Below are 17,814 nucleotides of genomic sequence, written 5' to 3' on the forward strand. Positions count from 1 at the left end.
TGGTGGCCGTGGCCGGGCAGCGAGGGTGGTCACACCTGGTGGCCGTGACCGGGCAGTGAGGGTGGTCACACCTGGTGGCCGTGACCGGGCAGTGAGGGTGGTCACACCTGGTGGCCGTGACCGGGCAGTGAGGGTGGTCACACCTGGTGGCCGTGACCGGGCAGTGAGGGGGTCACACCTGGTGGCCGTGACCGGGCAGTGAGGGGGTCACACCTGGTGGCCGTGACCGGGCAGTGAGGGTGGTCACACCTGGTGGCCGTGACCGGGCAGTGAGGGTGGTCACACCTGGTGGCCGTGACCGGGCAGCGGGGTGGTCACACCTGGTGGCCGTGACCGGGCAGCGGGGTGGTCGCACCTGGTGGCCGTGGCCGGGCAGTGAGGGTGGTCGCACCTGGTCGCCGTGGCCGGGCAGTGAGGGTGGTCGCACCTGGTGGCCGTGACCGGGCAGTGAGGGTGGTCGCACCTGGTGGCCGTGGCCGGGCAGTGAGGGTGGTCACACCTGGTGGCCGTGACCGGGCAGTGAGGGTGGTCACACCTGGTGGCCGTGACCGGGCAGTGAGGGTGGTCACACCTGGTCGCCGTGGCCGGGCAGTGAGGGTGGTCACACCTGGTGGCCGTGGCCGGGCAGTGAGGGTGGTCACACCTGGTCGCCGTGGCCGGGCAGCGAGGGTGGTCACACCTGGTCGCCGTGACCGGGCAGCGAGGGTGGTCACACCTGGTGGCCGTGACCGGGCAGCGAGGGTGGTCACACCTGGTGGCCGTGACCGGGCAGCGAGGGTGGTCACACCTGGTGGCCGTGACCGGGCAGTGAGGGTGGTCACACCTGGTGGCCGTGACCGGGCAGTGAGGGTGGTCACACCTGGTGGCCGTGACCGGGCGGTGAGGGTGGTCACACCTGGTGGCTGTGACCGGGCAGTGATGGTGGTCACACCTGGTGGCTGTGACCGGGCAGCGGGTGGTGGCACCTGGCGTCCGTGCCACCCTGACCGCCCGCCCCGCCCCACCCCACAGGGCCAAGCTGGGCATGCCTCAGTTCCTCAGCGCCGAGGCACAGAGCCTGCTGCGAGCGCTCTTCAAGCGGAACCCGTGCAACCGGCTGGGTAAGCGCCGCCCCCGCCCGGGGACACGGGGACAGGACACCTGCCCCCGCTCTGTGCCTGCTCCCGGGTCCCGGGGCCCAGAGGGGGTGCGGGTGGGGGTGCTGTCGCCTGAGCTCCAAGGACACAGGACCCGTGAGGTCCCCGCTCACGGCCGCTGCCCTCGTGGCGGGAGCTGCTGGCAAAGCCCCCGTTTCCACACCAGGCGGTGGCCTTTCCTGCCGCCTCCTCGGGACTGAGACCGGGACGGCCTGGAGGGGCTGCTTCTAGGTCAGCCCCTTCACTGCGGCGTCTCAGCAGGCGCAGACCCGGGTTCCCCGAGGTCGCCACCACACTTACCTCCATCGCAGTCTCTGCGGGGTCCCCAGGGGCCTCCCGGGTCGCCCTCCGTGGGTGGGGGATCCCCGCTCACACCTGCGGGTCCGCCCCTGCTCACGGGCTGTCCCACGGCAGGTGCGGGCAGTGACGGCGTGGAGGAGATCAAGCGTCACCCGTTCTTCGTCACCATAGACTGGAACGTAAGTGGCCGTGGTCCCCACACAGTGACGGGGGCGGGGGCACACCAGCCGTCGGCACACACCGAGGCCACGTCCACCTGTCACCCGACGGGGCCCCGGAGCCGCCTGGCCGGGCGGAGGCTCAGGGAAGAGCCCGCCCCTCGCCGGCAGGTGCCCTCAGAGCCTTTGGGCAGCGTGATCCAACAGTCCCCGCAGCCTCAGCCGCTCAGGGTGGGAGGGGTCACCTCTGGGCACCTCCCATGGGTGCGGGGAGGGGCGCTGTGGCTGAGACGGGCAGCTCTCCAGCCCAGTCTTACCTCCCAGAACGTGTCACACACGTGCTCAGCTCCCGGCAGCTCTCGGGGCTCCCTGCCCTGCCCCCACAGCCTCGCGCCCCCACCCCAGGTGGCATCCAACCTGGGGGAGGGGCTTTAAAGCCTGGCTTCGTGGTCCTGCTTCCAGGGCTTTCCCATGAGACTAGAGGCCCGGTGCCGGGGTTCGTGCACCGTGGGGGCGTGGCCTGCGGGGAGCGCCCCTCATCCTGGTCAGCCGAGCGGCTGCGCGTGCCCCGTGGCTGCAGCACGCCCTGCCCGCCCCGCCCGCCCGCCGGGGATGGCCCCGAGGTCTCCAGGTGGCCTGAGCCCCAAAGGAACCCCGCTCGGCCTCCCTGGGGAGCGGGGTCCTGCAGGCCCTGGCCCTCCCTCAAGGCCCACCGCCCGGACCCCACGTCCTCTGGCTGGTGCCCCGCCCCCTGCCTTCTGCCCAGATGCAGCGTATCCTCCCCCTGAGCCGGATCCCAGCGCGTCTGTGCGGATCCCCAACCTGAGTCACCCCCAGAGCAGTCCTTCCCGTGCCGGGGTCCTTCCCGTGCCGGGGTCCTTCCCGTGCCGGGGTCCTTCCCGTGCCAGGAGGAGGGCGGACAACAGCCCAGGCGGACGGCGCTTCCAGGCAGGCCCTGCGGACGGACGTGATGCGGGCGGGGCCTCCTGGGCGTGGTGCCCATGCGAGGCCCGAGCCATCGGGATGCGGGTGCTCCGACCGCGGGAAAGTGCGCACAGCAAGGTCGGAGCACTTGCTGCCCCCGGTGGCCCCAAGGCCGTCCCCCATCCCGAAGCCCGCCCGGCCCCCCTGATGGGAGAGTCGGGTAGCAGATGCGGGGCAGGCAGAGCCGGGGTCAGGGGAGGAGCCGGCCCCCGGCCAGGCCCTGGGGTGCGAGCGAGAAAGGACCCAGAGCGCGGCCTCCTGGCCGTTTCCATCCCCGCGGAGCTGGGGGCCCAGGCGCTGGCCCCGAGGTCGCTGGGGTGGGAGGAGGTGCCCGGGGCAGGGCGCTTCCCACGGTTCCGTCCCCGACGTGGGGCGAGACACTGTCCTACAGGGTTTACTTGAAGGAACAGCGTCTGCGGCCCAAAAGGAGGCAGCCCACTGCCCTAAAACGAGCGCGGTTGCCATGTCCCCAACGCCTCGCCGTGGCTGTGACTTGACACGTTCCCATGGGACATGTAATTGACATGTATTCACTTACATGTCAGCGTGTGGGGTGCCGTTGTCCAGGAGACCGGAGCCGGGTGACCCACGCGCCTGTGACCCCGGCCCCTCACCCCGCCTCGCTCTCCCTGCCCCTCACCCCGCCTGCTCACGTGTCTCGCTTTCCCGCAGAAGCTGTACCGGAAGGACATCAAGCCGCCCTTCAAGCCCGCCGTGGGCCGTCCCGAGGACACCTTCCACTTCGACCCCGAGTTCACAGCCCGGACGCCCACAGGTGTGCCGCAGCGAGGGGGTGTCGCCCTGGGTCCTTGCCGATGGCAGGTCCTCCTACCGGACCAGAGGATCCCGGACTCAAGGCGCCTTCACGGGAAATAGTGGTCCGTTCTGTTAGGGATTCATCCAGGCTCCTATAGACCCCAGCCCCCCACTTCTTGGTCTGAGGTGCCAGTCCAGTGGCCCCCCTTTCAGACGGACACACAGGACAGAATCTGGAGACACGACACCTCCCGTTTCATTAGGAGAGCCGGGGGGCGGGGGGCGGGGGGCGCAGCTACGTGTACAGATGTGTGAAGTACAGCTCTGACTGTGCAACGGAAACGCCCGTCGGAGCGGTTCCCCAGCTGCGGGCCTCAGCCGCGCAGAGTGGAAATTAGCTTTCCCGCTCCGCCCGCAGCCACGCTGCAGGCCCCCCCAGTCCCACCAGGTCTGCTCGCCCCCTTTGCACGTTACCGCGCTGTGATCGTCACGGATGAGTCGGCTCCTGGGATCCCGTGGGAGTGGGCACGGGTTCCCTTCTTGCGGCTTTGGAAGCCGAACTCGTCCGTGGTTCTTAGAGAATCACGAAGCAAATAGCTGGCCAGACACAAAGCACCGAGTGCCCCGGGTTGGGACGGGGACGCACCTGTCCCCGTGGTTGAGGCTGTCGGTGAAGCCCGTTCAGCCACCACGGCGCTCGGGTGCGAGCTGGGGCAGACCTGCAGCCTCCCAGCTTCGCGGGACAGTGGGGCGGGCAGCGCGTGACCCGGCGGAGGTGGCGGCGGCTCAGGGACGGGGAGGATGCGGTTCTGGTGCTGCCCACGAGGGCCGTGGCACGGGGCGGTCACCGAGTCCTTTCGGGGCCTCCTGCTGCCCCCGTGGCCCCAAGACCGTCACCAGCAACCAGCTCCAGTGTTGTTAGCTCTGCTGCAGGAGTCAGCGAGGCACCTCAGGCACACACGACACCACACACTCACTGCATGCACACGCCACGCTGTCCCCACGCCGACCCCACGCTGTCCCCACGCCGACCCCATGCCCCATGCTGTCGCCACGCCCCACGCTGTCCCCACACGCCCCATGCTGATCCCACACGCCACGCCGTCCCCACGCCGTCCCCATGCCATCCCCACGCTGACCCCACGCCGCCCCCACGCCCCACACTGTCTCCATGCTGTCCCCACACTCCACGCTGTCCCCACGCCCCACACTGTCCCCATGCCATCCCCATGTCCCACTCTGTCCCCATGCTGTCCCACACGCCCCACGCTGTCCCCACGTTGTCCCCATGCCCCACGCTGACCCCACGCCCCACACTGTCCCTACACCGTCCCCACGCCCCACGCTGTCCCTACACCGTCCCCACGCCCCACGCTGTCCCCACACACACCACGCCAACCCCACGCCCCATGCTGTCCCCATGCCCTATGCTGTCCCCACGCCCCACGCTGTCCCCACGCCTCATTCTGTCCCCACGCTGTCCCCATGCCCCACGCTGTCCCCATGCCCTATGCTGTCCCCACGCCCCACGCTGTCCCCACGCCTCATTCTGTCCCCACGCTGTCCCCACACACGCCACGCCAATCCCACGCCCCACGCTGTCCCCACGCCTCATTCTGTCCCCACGCTGTCTCCACACCCCACGCTGACCCCACGCTGTCCCACCCCGCAGTCCCGCAGCCCCCCCGGAGCTGACCGCTCCCCGTTCCCCACAGACTCGCCGGGCGTGCCCCCCAGCGCCAACTCGCACCAGCTGTTCAGAGGCTTCAGTTTCGTGGCCTCCAACCTGGTCCAGGAGCCGCCGCAGCAGGACCTGCCCAGAGCAGCCGTTCACCCCATCGTGCAGGTAACCCTGGGGGGGGGGGAGGGGGGGGATCACGTGCAAGCGGGGAGCCATCTCCCTGAGCGGTGCTCTCCGCCCTGACTTCCCGGGCCTCGCGGGCGCCTCCGAGAGCCGGCTGTAACGTCTGACCGTGGCCTGTGACCGTGACCTCGTCCCCCTTCGCTCGTCCTGAGGAAGGGGAGTCCGGAGGTGGAGGTCAGGCGTGCGGGCCGAGCCACAGGTGGCACGGGCGGGCGGCCTCGCTGTGGGGAGTGGAGCCAGGGCCCCAGGCGGGGGGGGGGGGGAAGGTGAGGGGGGGGGAGGAAGGTGACGGGGGGGAGGGCAGGAAGGTGAGCGGGGGGGGGGGTGGGCAGGAAGGTGACTTGTGCGGGTTCCTGCCTTGTCCACCCAACCGGACACGGAGCCATCCGAGCAGCACCCACGATGCCATTGCGTCTAAGGCAGTCGGGGCTGGGGGGGGGGGGGGGGGGCGGGGCTGGGTTTCACATTTCTCTCCCACCGCGCTTGGGGGAAGAAGGCAGGGTGTCCGAAGGGGCGACGCGGGCTGGGAGGGCGCGCCTGGCCTCGGTGCTTGTACACGGTGGTGACCGGGCCTCACGGGGTCAGATTGCCACTTAGATGTCCCCACGCAGACACGCAGACACGCGCTCAGGATGCAACGTGGCGTCTGAGCCCCACACCTGGGCCCCCCGGGCTCCATCCCCTCCCGCTTCCGGACCCACTCTCTCAGCTGCTGGGGAACTGGCCGCCAATGACAGAGCCCCGGTGTCTGAAAGGGGTGTGACCGAGAGCTGGGGGAGGCTGGGGTGGGGGTGGGGGGGGAGCCGTCGTCCTGGCTCTGTGGCCCTGGCCAGAGGACTCGCCCCCTAGCCTCCATGTGGAGGCTCACAGTCCGGACCCCCTTGGCCCCTGCGCTCTGTGTCTCCCACCACCCCCGTTCGAGAGCTCTGAGGGCCCCGCCTCCGTCCCCCCCCCCCTGCCCCGGAGAGCTGAGGGCCCCGCCTCCGTCCCCCCCCCCTGCCCCGGAGCGCTGAGGGCCCCGCCTCCATCCCTCAGCAGCTGCACGGGGACAACGTCCACTTCTCCGACGGCTACGAGGTCAAGGAGGACATCGGGGTGGGCTCCTACTCGGTGTGCAAGCGGTGCGTGCACAGAGCCACAGACGCCGAGTACGCCGTGAAGGTGAGGCCGTGCCGGCGGTGCTGATGGGGGCGCCGCCCCGCCCCTCCCCCCACAGCTGCCTGCGCCCACCTGCAGGTGCCGCCCCCTGCCCCGCCCCGCCCCGCCCCGCCCTCCACCTTCCAGGCTCCCACACGACGGGGTTCCCGGGCTCTGACCTTAGGTCCCCATTTGAACTTTATTTTAAAAATCATGAGTATTTTCAGCTCTGGTCAACATGGCGGTGCTGACCCTTCCCGCAGCTCTGTGGGAAGTCCACGCTGGCGGGGTGGGTTTGGGCACCGGCGTTTGGGAATACAGGGTTAGGGGCAGGCGCAGCGATCGGCAAAGGGAGGGACAGAGCGGGAAGGAGGGAACGTGGATGCAGTCCCCAAGAATCAAGGCACAGAAATAGCCGCAGGCTCGAGCAGCAGCCCAGCCGGGCCAAGCCTCACGCGTTGGCGGCGGCGGTGGGGGGTGGGGGGGGGGGTGGGGGGGGTGGCGGCACTCTCAGCCATCAGGAGCCGTAGCAACGTCCGCCATCCAATCTGTCACTCCAGCTGGTAGCATTGGCTCTGTCATTGTTGCCGCATTACGACGTATTTGATCAGGAAATACAAAACGTCAGTTTCCGGGTGGGCCGGTGTGGGTTACAGCGGTTCCCTTGCCACGAGGTGACCTAGTGTCTGGGAGGGGATACTGTATGCTCTCTACATGATGCCCGACCCCCCCCCCCACCCCCACCCAGCCGACCTGGACTCCGGGGCGGGGGGCGGCGGGGGGCGGTCCACCTGGGCCATCGTTACCAGACGTGTCTGGGTGCGTGGCCACGAGCCTGTCCAAGGACACAGGAAGCTGCCTGGGGCATGGCTTGCCCTCCGGGGCCCAGAACTCTCCCTGAGAGCCCACACCCACGCCCCGTCTCCTCGGAGCGGCGGGGGGAGAGGGTGCCGAGAATTCCCAGGCAGTCGGCCTTGTCCCCGGGGGAGCAGGAGGTGGAAAGGTCCCGGCCTGTGGCGCCGTCTGTCCGAGAGCCTCACGGGACCACGGTCCGTTCCAGATCATCGACAAGAGCAGGAGGGACCCCTCGGAGGAGATCGAGATCCTGCTGCGGTATGGCCAGCACCCCAACATCATCACCCTCAAGGACGTGAGTGCACCCGGGGTGCTCCGTGCCCGTCGATGTCTCCTCGGTGCTCGGCCCGTGCAGGGCGACGGGGGGTGCACGGGGCGGGGGGGGGGGGCGGCGCGTAGACAGCCAGAGTGTGAAGGCCGTGCGAGCGGTGCTCCCTGTTCCCCTCGCTTTCCCCGGAGAGCTGCCCCAGGGGGCGACGTCAGCTCGGCCGCCCCTGCCTGTCTGGGCCGTGGGGTCCGGCTGCTCCAGGTCCTGTCCTGGCATAGAGGCCCGTGGACTTGTCAGACGCAGGGCGGGGGCTCTGCCCGGACCTGCCGTCCACGTCCCCAGGTGCCAGGTGCACGGAGCGTCTGCACCACCGCCCTGGGCCTGCTGCGTGCTATGTGCAACCTCCACACGTTCAGTGTCTACATGTCTGCGGGGTGAGGCGGGGGGAGGACAGAGGTCAGGACTCAGCCCAGCAGTGCCTCAGCATGCAGGCGTGCGTGAGCTCCTGCCTCGCTGTCATTCCTGCCCGGCTCCGATCACTCACGCGGGTTCTGTCCTCAGAGCCGCGCCCCAGTGAGTGGACTGGCCCTTCACTCGTGCTGCACAAGCTTTGCTTTTACGTCCCGGGAGCCCCCCCTGAGCTGTCCCTCTCTCCCGGGCACGCCCTGGGGGACGCAGCACTGACCCCTGCACCCTCCGGGCCCAGGTCTACGACGAGGGGCAGTTCGTGTACCTGGTGACGGAGCTGATGCGCGGCGGGGAGCTGCTGGACCGCATCCTGCGGCAGCGCTGCTTCTCGGAGCGCGAGGCCAGCGCCGTGCTGTGCACCATCGCCCGGACCATGGACTACCTGCACTCGCAGGGGGTGAGTGGGGCAGGCGGGGGGGCGGGGAGCAGAGCTGTGCATGTGGCCTGCACGCTGCTTCCCTCTGTGTCTGAAATCCCTGGTGCACTGACACCTAACCCTGCGGGACACAGCGGGCATGAGACAAATATTCCTCTTTTTATATATATATACTAGAGGCCCGGTGCACGAAATCCGTGCACGGGGGTGTGTGTCCCTCAGCCCAGCCTGCACCCTCTTCAATTTGGGACCCCTCGAGGGATGTCCAACTGCCCATTTAGGCCTGATACTACCTCTCACAATCCAGGACTGCTGGCTCCCAATTGCTCGCCTGCCTGCCTTCCTGATTGCCCCTAACTGCTTCTGCCTGCCAGCCTGATCACCCCCTAACCACTCCCCTGCCAGCCTGATTGATGCCTAACTGCCAGCCTGTTTGCTCCTAACTGCCCTCCCCTGCAGGCCCAGTCACTCCTAACTGCCCTCCTCTGCCAGCCTGGTCACCCCTAACTGTCCTCTCCTGCTGGTTTGATTGCCCCCAACTGCCCTCCCTTGCAGGCCATCTTGTGACGTCCATCTTTGACCACATGGGGGCAGCCATCTTGTGTGTTGGAGTGACAGTCAATTTGCATATCACTCTTTTATTAGCTAGGATAGAGGCCTGGTGCACAGGTGGGGGACAGCTGGTTTGCCCTGAAGGGTGTCCCGGATCAGGGTGGGGGTTCCCTTGGGGTGTGGGGTGGCCTGGGTGAGGGGCCTGTGGTGGTTTGCAGGCCAGCCATGCCCCCCAGCGACCCAAGCGGAGACCCTGGTATCTGGGGTTTATTTATCTTCTATAGTTGAAACTTTGTAGCCTTCAGCGGAGCCAAGCCTTCTGCTTGCTCCGTGGCTGCAGCCATTTTTGTTGGGATTTATTTATCTTCTATAATTAAAACTTTGTAGCCTTCAGCAGAGGCCTGGGCCTGCCAGGGTGTGCGGAAGCTTGTCTTCCTCCATCGCCGGGGAACCCCAAGCCTCCTGCTCTCTCCATGGCCACAGCCATCTTGGTTGGGTTAATTTGCATACTCACTCCCGATTGGCTGGTGGGCGTGGCTTGTGGGTGTAGCGGAGGCACAGTCAATTTGCATATTACTCTTTTATTAGGTAGGATATCTTTATTGATTTCAGAGAGGGAGAGAGAGATAGACACATCAATGATGAGAATCACTGATCCGCTGCCTCCTGCATGCCCCCCACTGGGGATGGAGCCCACGACCCAGGCATGTGCCCTAACTGGGAATTGAACTGTGACCTCCTGGCTCATAGGTTGACACTTAACCACTGAGCCACGCTGGCCGGGTGCAAATATTCATCTTCAGAAACCTTTATATTCAGGTTACCTGAACTCACCACATTCCCTTTTTTTAAAATCCTCATTCAAGGATATGTTTTTATTATTGAATTTTAGAGAGAGAGGAAGGGAGAAGAAAGAGAGAGAACGTCAATGTGAGAGAAAAACGTCCATCAGTTGCCTCCTGTACACGCCCTGACGGGACCAAACCCACCACCTTGTGCTGCAAGGACAATGCTCCAACCAGCTGAGCCCCAGCCAGGGCGGTCGCCACAGCTCCGGTCTCCCGGCCCCTGAGCCGCCCCGTGGCTAGCAGAGCTGCCCATTTGTTATTCTTTCAAATCTCACTCACCGTCCGAGGGGCTTGCGCGGTCTCGGATGTGAGTCAGTGTGAAGGGGGCCGGGGGGGGTGGCTCTAAGTTCAGCATCCGAGCTGCCTTGCCCTGCTGCAGGGGTGTAAGTAAAGGGCTCCCGAGTAAACCCCGGTTCCTAGCGCCTCTGCTCTCCCGCTCCCTACCCCACCCCCGCTCTCCCACTCCCGCTCCCCTTTGCCCCCCGCCGTCCAGGGCCCCCCCTTAGGCAGTCCCTCCTGCCTCTGGAGGTTGTGCACCGGGACCTGAAGCCGAGCAACATTCTGTACGTGGACGAGTCCGGGAACCCCGAGTCCATCCGGATCTGCGACTTCGGGTTCGCCAAGCAGCTGCGCGCCGAGAACGGGCTGCTGATGACGCCCTGCTACACGGCCAACTTCGTGGCCCCCGAGGTGAGCTCCCGAGCTGGCGGGGGCGGGGAGTGGCGGCCTCGCACACAAACCGAAGGCAGGGCCACTACCTGCCCAGGCACGGCTTTTTTTATCTGTTTACGTGACATCTGCCACCTGCTCACAGCAGCCTGGCACAGTGGCCGTGGGTGGGAGCCCCCCCGGGGGTCATGAGTGGCTGAAGGGAGCGCCGTCCCCACAGCGGGACGTGGCCCAGCCTCAGGGAGGGGAGTCCCGCCCCAGGCGACACAGACGCTCCTTGAGGACATTGTGGGAAGAGATGAGCCAGACACCAGAGGGTGACCCCTGTCTGGCACCTGGAGGGAAGACGCAGAGGGCGGGCGGCAGGGCCTGGGACGGAGGGTGAGGGGGGCTGAGGTCGGAAGACGCAGAGTTCTGGGGGTGGAGGCGGGGGCTGCACACAGCACGCACCCAGCGCGGCTCCTCGGGCGGTGAGGGTGTCGGTGTTACGTCCTGTCTGACCTCCATGTAAGCAGTTCTTTGCCTTATCCAGACGTCCTCAAACTACGGCCCGCGGGCCACATGCGGCCCGCCGAGGACATGTATCCGGCCCGCCAGGGGCCGCTGCCTGTCCTGCTTAGCAGCCGACGCGTCCCGGGCCCGCAGTGCGCATAGGAATTTGTTCATCGTTTTTTTTTTAAACTATAGTCCGGCCCTCCAGCGGTCTGAGGGACAGGGAACTGGCCCCCTGTTTAAAAAGTTTGAGGACCCCACAGTGCGATGCGCCCTCCTCGGTCTGCGAGCCGCTGTCCGCAGGCTGTGGCTCCCGCGGGGCTGGCCTTTGGGGAGCCCGTGGGGCGCACTGCGGTGGCTTTGCCTTAATGAACGACACCCCGTCCCCACGCTGCGGGATCGCGGGCCCCCCCCGCCCCCCCGAGCAGCACGCCGAGACCTTGAACTGTCTCCGCCCAGTGCTCACCCGTGGCCGTCTGTCCCACCAGGTCCTGAAGCGGCAAGGCTATGACGCGGCGTGCGACATCTGGAGCCTGGGCATCCTTCTGTACACCATGCTGGCGGGGTGAGCGGACCCGAGGGTGCCAGCGCCCGGCGTTCCCGCCCACACGGAGGCGTGGGCCCGTAGGCTGACCCTGTCCCCGGGGCGCGGGTGTGGGCGAACCTTGGGCTTCCTCAGTCCCTTCCAGGAGAAGCGAGAAGCAGGCAGGGCCCTGGTCCCTCCAGATTAGGGACCCGGGCTGCAGGCCCTGCTCACCCATGGACATGCAGGCCTCGGGCCTCCGCCCACATCCTCAGCTCCACGGGGGCCACTCCCTGAAAGTGTCCACCCATCCGCTCCTTAAAGTCACGCTCCTGACGGCGGCCTGTGGACGAAGGGTCGCAGGTTCGATCCCGGTCAAGGGCACGTGCCTGGGCTGCAGGCTCCCTCCCTGGCCCCGGTTGGTCTGGCGCTTGCAGAGGCAACCAACCCATGTTCCTCTCTCCCATCGATGCTTCTCTCTCTCCCCCACTCCCTTCCACTCTCTCTAGAAATCAATGGAAACATATCCTCGGGTGAGGATTAACAAAGATAAAAATAAATAAAATAAAAATCATCCTCTCGAGCCAGGAAGCGCCCATAAAGGCCCCGGTCCGACAGCACCCGGAGGCGTGCGGCCGCTCGTGCCGCTGTGGCCGACGGTGGCCGTCAGACGTGCGGGGACCAGTTTCCTGGGACCAGGCACCTGGTGGTGTGGGAAGTGGGTCGTGTCTCCCCCGCGAGCTCAGCTGCCGGCTGACTCCTGACCCCCCGGGCCTCGGCTCCCTCCCTTTGAAGGAGAGGCCAACGCTGGGTGGCATCTAAGGCTCCCTCTGGCCATGAAGTCTAGAATCCTAAACCCCCTGGTGCTCAGCGTGTTAAGTCGAATACATACTCAAGTGGAGGGGACCCCCCCCGCATCCTTTTGACGGCAGCAAAGCGGACACGGTGCCTTGTGAGAAGGAATGGGCCAGCCTGACTAGGATTTCATCGTCAGTCGGTGACTAGTGCCGAAGGGGGCGGCGGCCGGGATCCCTGGCGTCACGCTGCCGGGTCCCTGATGGAGGTCACGGCCCGGCTGTGAGAATCACCAGAACCCCCTGCTCGGAGAGCGGGTACCTGTGGACAGGAAACACCCGTCACGCATTCACGGCGGTCACGCACCGAGCACGCACGTTCTGTGTGTTTGCCCATGGTACCGGGATCCCTGTGAGCCCATGGTCCTACCCATGTGGCCACTGAAGCTCAAAAATAATTTGTCAGAGCCCTACCTGGTTTGGCTCAGTGGATAGAGCGTCGGCCTGCGGACTGAAAGGTCCCAGGTTCGATTCTGGTCAAGGGCATGTACCTTGGTTGCAGGCACGTCCCCAGTGGAAGGTGTACAGGAGGCAGCTGATCGATGTTTCTCTCTCATCGATGTTTCTAACTCTCTATCCCTCTCCCTTCCTCTCTGTAAAAAGGCAATAAAATATATTTTTAAAAATAAATAAATAAAACAATAGTAATTTGTCAGAGAACCCAGAGTTGGTGATCAATGAACCAGGGGTCCCTCAGACCTCAAGTCTCCAGCTCTCATCCATCACGTCACGTTGTCACCATGGAAACGGAGCCAGTGGGCCGACCACTATTGTACGCTGTTGCCAGGAAAGCCAGAAGCGGTCCAGGAAAGCTTGTGCTGGGTCCACGGAGCTTGGCTCACCTGCCCCGTGGACCCCAGCCGTGACCGAGTGCGGACGTGGACGGAGCACTAAGAAGTAAATGGTGCTTTGCCGTCTGTCCCGCACCATGGATTCGGAGCACGATGGGGAAGAAACGGCTGCTTTTAAAAATACATTTTTTTATTGACTTCAGAGAGGAAGGGAGAGGGAGCGAGAGATAGAAACATCCATGATGAGAGAGAATCATGGATCGGCTGCCTCCTGCACATCCCCTATGGGGGGATCGAGCCCACAACCCAGGCCTGTGCCCTGACCGGGAATCAAACCGTGACCTCCTGGTTCATAGGTCGACGCTCAACCCCTGAGTCGCGCCGGCCGGGCTAAGGAAAGGCCATGTTTAACAACAGAAAGGCAGGATTCCGTTGTGAATTTGAGATCGTGCGTTCTCGTCACCATAAGCCCTCTTGTTACACAGGTTCACCCCGTTTGCCAACGGGCCGGACGACACCCCGGAGGAGATCCTGGCGCGGATCGGCAGCGGGAAGTACGCGCTCTCCGGAGGGAACTGGGACTCGGTCTCGGAGGCGGCCAAGGTGAGCCCACGCCCAGCGCTTCCTGGGTGGGCACTCGGAGCGGCCGTTCTCTGCCCCCGACGCACCAACAACACGGATACCTCATCGGCAGGATCGTTTTCAAAGCTGCTCAGCCAAAAACACTTTTGGAAAAACTGTTTTCTAGCACTTTCCACATTTTCCGCCGTCTTGGTGTGTCAGAGCCAGTAAGATGTGTGTGTGTACAGAGAGAGAAGGGAGAGACGCGGATATTTTTTAAAAAATGGGCTGATGTGACGGTGGAGGCTGGGAAGCCCGTGTGTAAGGCAGGCGGCAGCTGGGACAACAGCGGCCAGGTCTGCCCTCGAGGGGCGGAGGGTCCCCGGGCGGCTCGGTGCCCACACAGTCCCTCTCCCCCGTCCCCCACTCCACCTCCCACAGGACGTGGTGTCCCAGATGCTCCATGTGGACCCGCAGCAGCGTCTGACGGCGCTCCAGGTCCTCAAACACCCGTGGGTTGTGAACCGAGAGTACCTGCCCCAGAGCCAGCTCAGCCGACAGGACGTCCACCTGGTGAAGGTACTTGGGCGTCAGGAGGCCAAGTGGGGGGGGGGGGGTGGGCTGCAAAAAGGTGCTGTGATGCCTCCCCGTTCACCTAAAGGTTCAGAGTTCATCACATACATGCAACACAGGCAGGACGCTGAATGGTTACTGCTCTGTTCCGTGCTCACAGCTTCCGTGCATGAGAGAGAGAGAGAGAGAGAGAGAGAGAGAGAGAGAGAGAGAGAGAGAGAGAGGAGAGAGGGAGAGAGGGAGAGAGGGAGAGAGGAGAGAGAGAATTGGGACTGTGCCAACTCCTGGTCCCAAAGTCCTCATTCTAGACCAAAGGTCTGCCCTCCTCCGACAGCCCAGACAGTAAATACTGAGGCGTTTCAAGCCGGATGCCTCTGTCTCAAGGACTCCGCTCGCCTGTGTCTCACAGAAACCCCCCGAGACAGCCGGTCCGCGGTCGCTGTGGCTGCATTTCGGTGAAACTTTATTCACAAAGCAGCCGCCCCCGGGAGGCTGGCCCTGCACCCCCCTACCCCCACCCCCACCCCGTAACTTTCTAATAGATTCCCTGGCACATCCCCAGAGCGGGGCGTGCAGGAGGCAGCCCGTCAGCGATGCTCTCACGGTTGATGTTTCTCTCTCCCCGTCTCCCTTCCTCTCTCTGAAATCAATTTTTTAAAAAACTGGTCAGTGGCCAGGAGGAGGTGGCCAGGCTCCGGCCGGGTGCCGGTGCGCGGTGGGGACATAGCAGGCCAGCGCCCCGCCAACGTGGGGGGTGGCTGACCTCAGCCTGGGCCTTGTGGGATTAGGAAATGTTTACCCCAAGTGACCAGCACAGCTGCCGCGGCCGTGGGCGTCAGGTGAATGCAGAGGTAAGATCTCAGGCCACAGCAGCTCCCAGCGTCCCGCAGCGGCCCCGTGGCCCGCACGCGTGGGGAAAACCGAGGCCCAGAGGCCGTGCTGCCGGCTCTGGCAGGAGCGGGGGGGGCCCCCGCGGTCACTGCCTCTCCCTTGCCTTGCAGGGCGCCATGGCCGCCACCTACTTCGCCCTGCACAGGACGCCCCAGGCCCCGCGGCTGGAGCCCGTGCTGTCGTCCAGCCTGGCCCAGCGCAGGGGCATGAAGAGGCTCACGTCCACGCGGCTGTAGCCAGCAGGACCCGACGCCTGGGGCCCGCGTTTCCCCTTCAGCCCGAGAGGGTCCGAGGGCGCCCTGCCCACGCCTCGCTCTGCTGCCTGCCGCCTGCCTCCCCGGCCGCCGCGGGGACTCCTGCCGCCACCGCACGCGAAGGCCTTCCCCACGCGGCGCCTGCCCAGCGGGCGGATCGGCCACAGGAGGCCCGTGGTGAGGCGGGAGGAGGCGGCCATGGCAGCGCCTCCCTGGAGGGGCCGGCTTCGAGGGCCCCGGTTGCCGGCGGCTGAAGGTGACGGAGGGCGCGGGCACAGGGGCAGAGCCGGCCCCGGACAATGACACAGAGCCCACGTCTCGCTGCCCCACGTGTGAGACTGCGGTCCGGCTGTGTCCTCGCAGCAGGTCTGAGCGGGAGGCACCCCCAGAGCTGCCTGCGCTCGGCCTTGATGCCCTTGGTGCCCGGGAAGGAGCCAGCAGCACCTGTGCCGCCTCGCCCTGGCTCTGGGTGGCAGCGGCCCCGGGGCTGGGCGGCCCCGGGCTGAGGGCCTGGCTTGCTCGCTTGCTCCCTCCCCCGCCCCCAGACAAACTGTGACCTCGGGACCCTGAGCTCGGCCTCTGTCGCCCACTGGGGTCGGGGGCACGGCCGGGATGCCCTTGGTGGAAGCTGAGCTGCACGTCTGCGCCTGCTGCGGGGTCTGTCCTCGGCCGTCAGTGAGTCCGTGTGTCCCCGCGGGCACGTGGGCGCTCGGCTGTGCCCCTTCGTTAATGAAGTCCCGACCGCTCCGCCTGACGCTGGAGGAGGCAGCGCCTGTGTCCTCGTCTCCCCCAGCTCGTGCCCACCCAGGGAGCCACCCCACCGGGCGGAGGAGGGCTGTCACTCGTCTGTCTGTCCGTCCGCCCGTCCCTCCGGCTGTCCATCCCTCTGTGCTCAGGCCAGGCTATGGGAGGGACTGTCAGTCACAGCCAGGTTTTCCCTAAAAAGACGATAATTTATTGTTTCTTTTATCCTTCAATCTCAACTCCAGTGCCACACACACACACACACACACACACACACACACAGGCGCGCACGTGCACACACACATACGCACACAGGCATGCGCGCGCACACACAACACAGGCACGCGCGCACACACAGGCGCACACACACACACAGGTGCGTGCACACACAGGCACACACAGGTGCGCACGCACACACACAGGCGTGCTCGCACACACAGAGGCACGCACACACACACACACACACACAGGCGTGCGCACGGAGCCGCCTGCCGGACAGTCCCTCCCTCGCTTGGCTGCAATCTTCAGACCCAGAAGAGGAGCGGGTCCACAGGCTCCCCCAGCACCAGACACAGGGGGACGTCCGTGCCCTGGTTCCCGCAGCCCCGGGGCCGGCCTCGTTCCGCAGTGGAAAAGTGCTCCCGAGTCTCCGTGACCCCCTCTCCTGCCCCCCCCCCCCCCCCCCCCGCGTCGTCTGCTTCGGTCTGAGCTGCTTCACTTGTTGTCGGAAACGGGAACAACGGGGCGCCTGCAGGCCACGCTCCTGGAAACTGGCCCAGGTCACGCGTCCTGTGTGCGGGGCCCCAGCTGCCTGCCGCGCCCGTGGCTGGGTGTCTGCAGGGGGGGAGGGGGGTCCCTGAGCGCTGCTGGGGCCCCAGAGCTGAGAACCCTGAGCAGCGTGGCGAGTGAGGCCCCGTCCCCGTCCTCCCCCCTCCCCGCCCCCCCCCTTCCCCCCAGTGAGGAGTCCCTGGAGAAGAGATGACGCTGCGTTGGAAACCGAGCTTCCCAAAGATTAGGGGACGTAGCGGGGCCGCACCATCGGTGGGAATGACGGGGTCTGAGAGTTCACGCGCTTGCACGGGGCTCCCCGAACCTGGCGCCGGGGGAAGGCTCCCCAGGATTCGCACAGCCCTGCTCACACCTTGGACCGCACCCCCTAGGTCAGACACACGGACTCTGACCTCGGCCTCCAGCCCACCCCCTCGTGGACCCTTCACCACCCCGCTAGGGGTCACCCCATCAGGTGGAGAGAAGCCTGGCCCGCCCCTCGGTGTGTGTGCGCCCAGGCCAGCCTGCGAGGACCTGGCCGGCCTCGCGGGTTCGTGTCCGGGAGGCTGGTCCCCTTCCACGGGACAGTGGCCAGGGTCGGCCATGTGGCTCACTAGGCGGTGTGGCGCCGAGCGTGGAACGGGACCCTGAGCGGCGAGGAAAAGCCAGTGACTCCCGTGTGGCCTCGCCCAGCGTGGGGGGGGGGGGGCGGGGGGCCTCCAAGGCTGGGCCACCCACGGAGCGCTGCGCCCCGCCCCGCCCCGCCCCGCCCCGCCCCGCCCCGCCCCGCCCCGCCCCGCTCTCCGCCCACCCCGCCCCGCCCCGCCCCGCACTTCGCTCGCCGCGGTTATGTTTACAGGCCTCTGTCCGCTTGCGGGTTGTGTGTGCGGGGACGGCCCCGCCCAGGTATTTATTATGCTTTCCAGACTTTCTGAGTAGATTTTTTAAATAAACACGGGTTTTATGAAGCGTAATGTGTCCCTAGCGTAGCC

General features: G+C 65.9%; 1 protein-coding gene across 7 annotated transcripts in view; it reads left to right on the forward strand.

Moving 5' to 3' along the window:
* The window catches only part of RPS6KA2 (ribosomal protein S6 kinase A2), a 131,485-nt gene extending 113,694 nt beyond the window's left edge, over positions 1-17,791 (forward strand). For 6 of the 7 annotated variants that reach the window (XM_080664451.1, XM_080664454.1, XM_080664453.1 and 3 more), the window contains 12 exons: positions 1,012-1,100; positions 1,551-1,615; positions 3,251-3,353; positions 5,050-5,180; positions 6,234-6,359; positions 7,396-7,485; positions 8,165-8,323; positions 10,231-10,392; positions 11,352-11,428; positions 13,517-13,634; positions 14,034-14,171; positions 15,167-17,791. In XM_080664451.1, the coding sequence (XP_080520577.1) occupies positions 1,012-1,100; positions 1,551-1,615; positions 3,251-3,353; positions 5,050-5,180; positions 6,234-6,359; positions 7,396-7,485; positions 8,165-8,323; positions 10,231-10,392; positions 11,352-11,428; positions 13,517-13,634; positions 14,034-14,171; positions 15,167-15,292 (1,384 nt within the window). In that variant the 3' untranslated portion in view covers positions 15,293-17,791. The remainder of the gene's footprint in view (positions 1-1,011; positions 1,101-1,550; positions 1,616-3,250; positions 3,354-5,049; positions 5,181-6,233; positions 6,360-7,395; positions 7,486-8,164; positions 8,324-10,230; positions 10,393-11,351; positions 11,429-13,516; positions 13,635-14,033; positions 14,172-15,166) is intronic. The other variant, XM_080664452.1, reaches the window with a different exon arrangement.
* The last annotated feature ends 23 nt before the right edge of the window (positions 17,792-17,814 follow it).

The sequence above is a fragment of the Plecotus auritus genome (genome assembly GCF_963455305.1).
Source record: "Plecotus auritus genome assembly, chromosome: 4".
NCBI lineage: Eukaryota > Metazoa > Chordata > Mammalia > Chiroptera > Vespertilionidae > Plecotus > Plecotus auritus.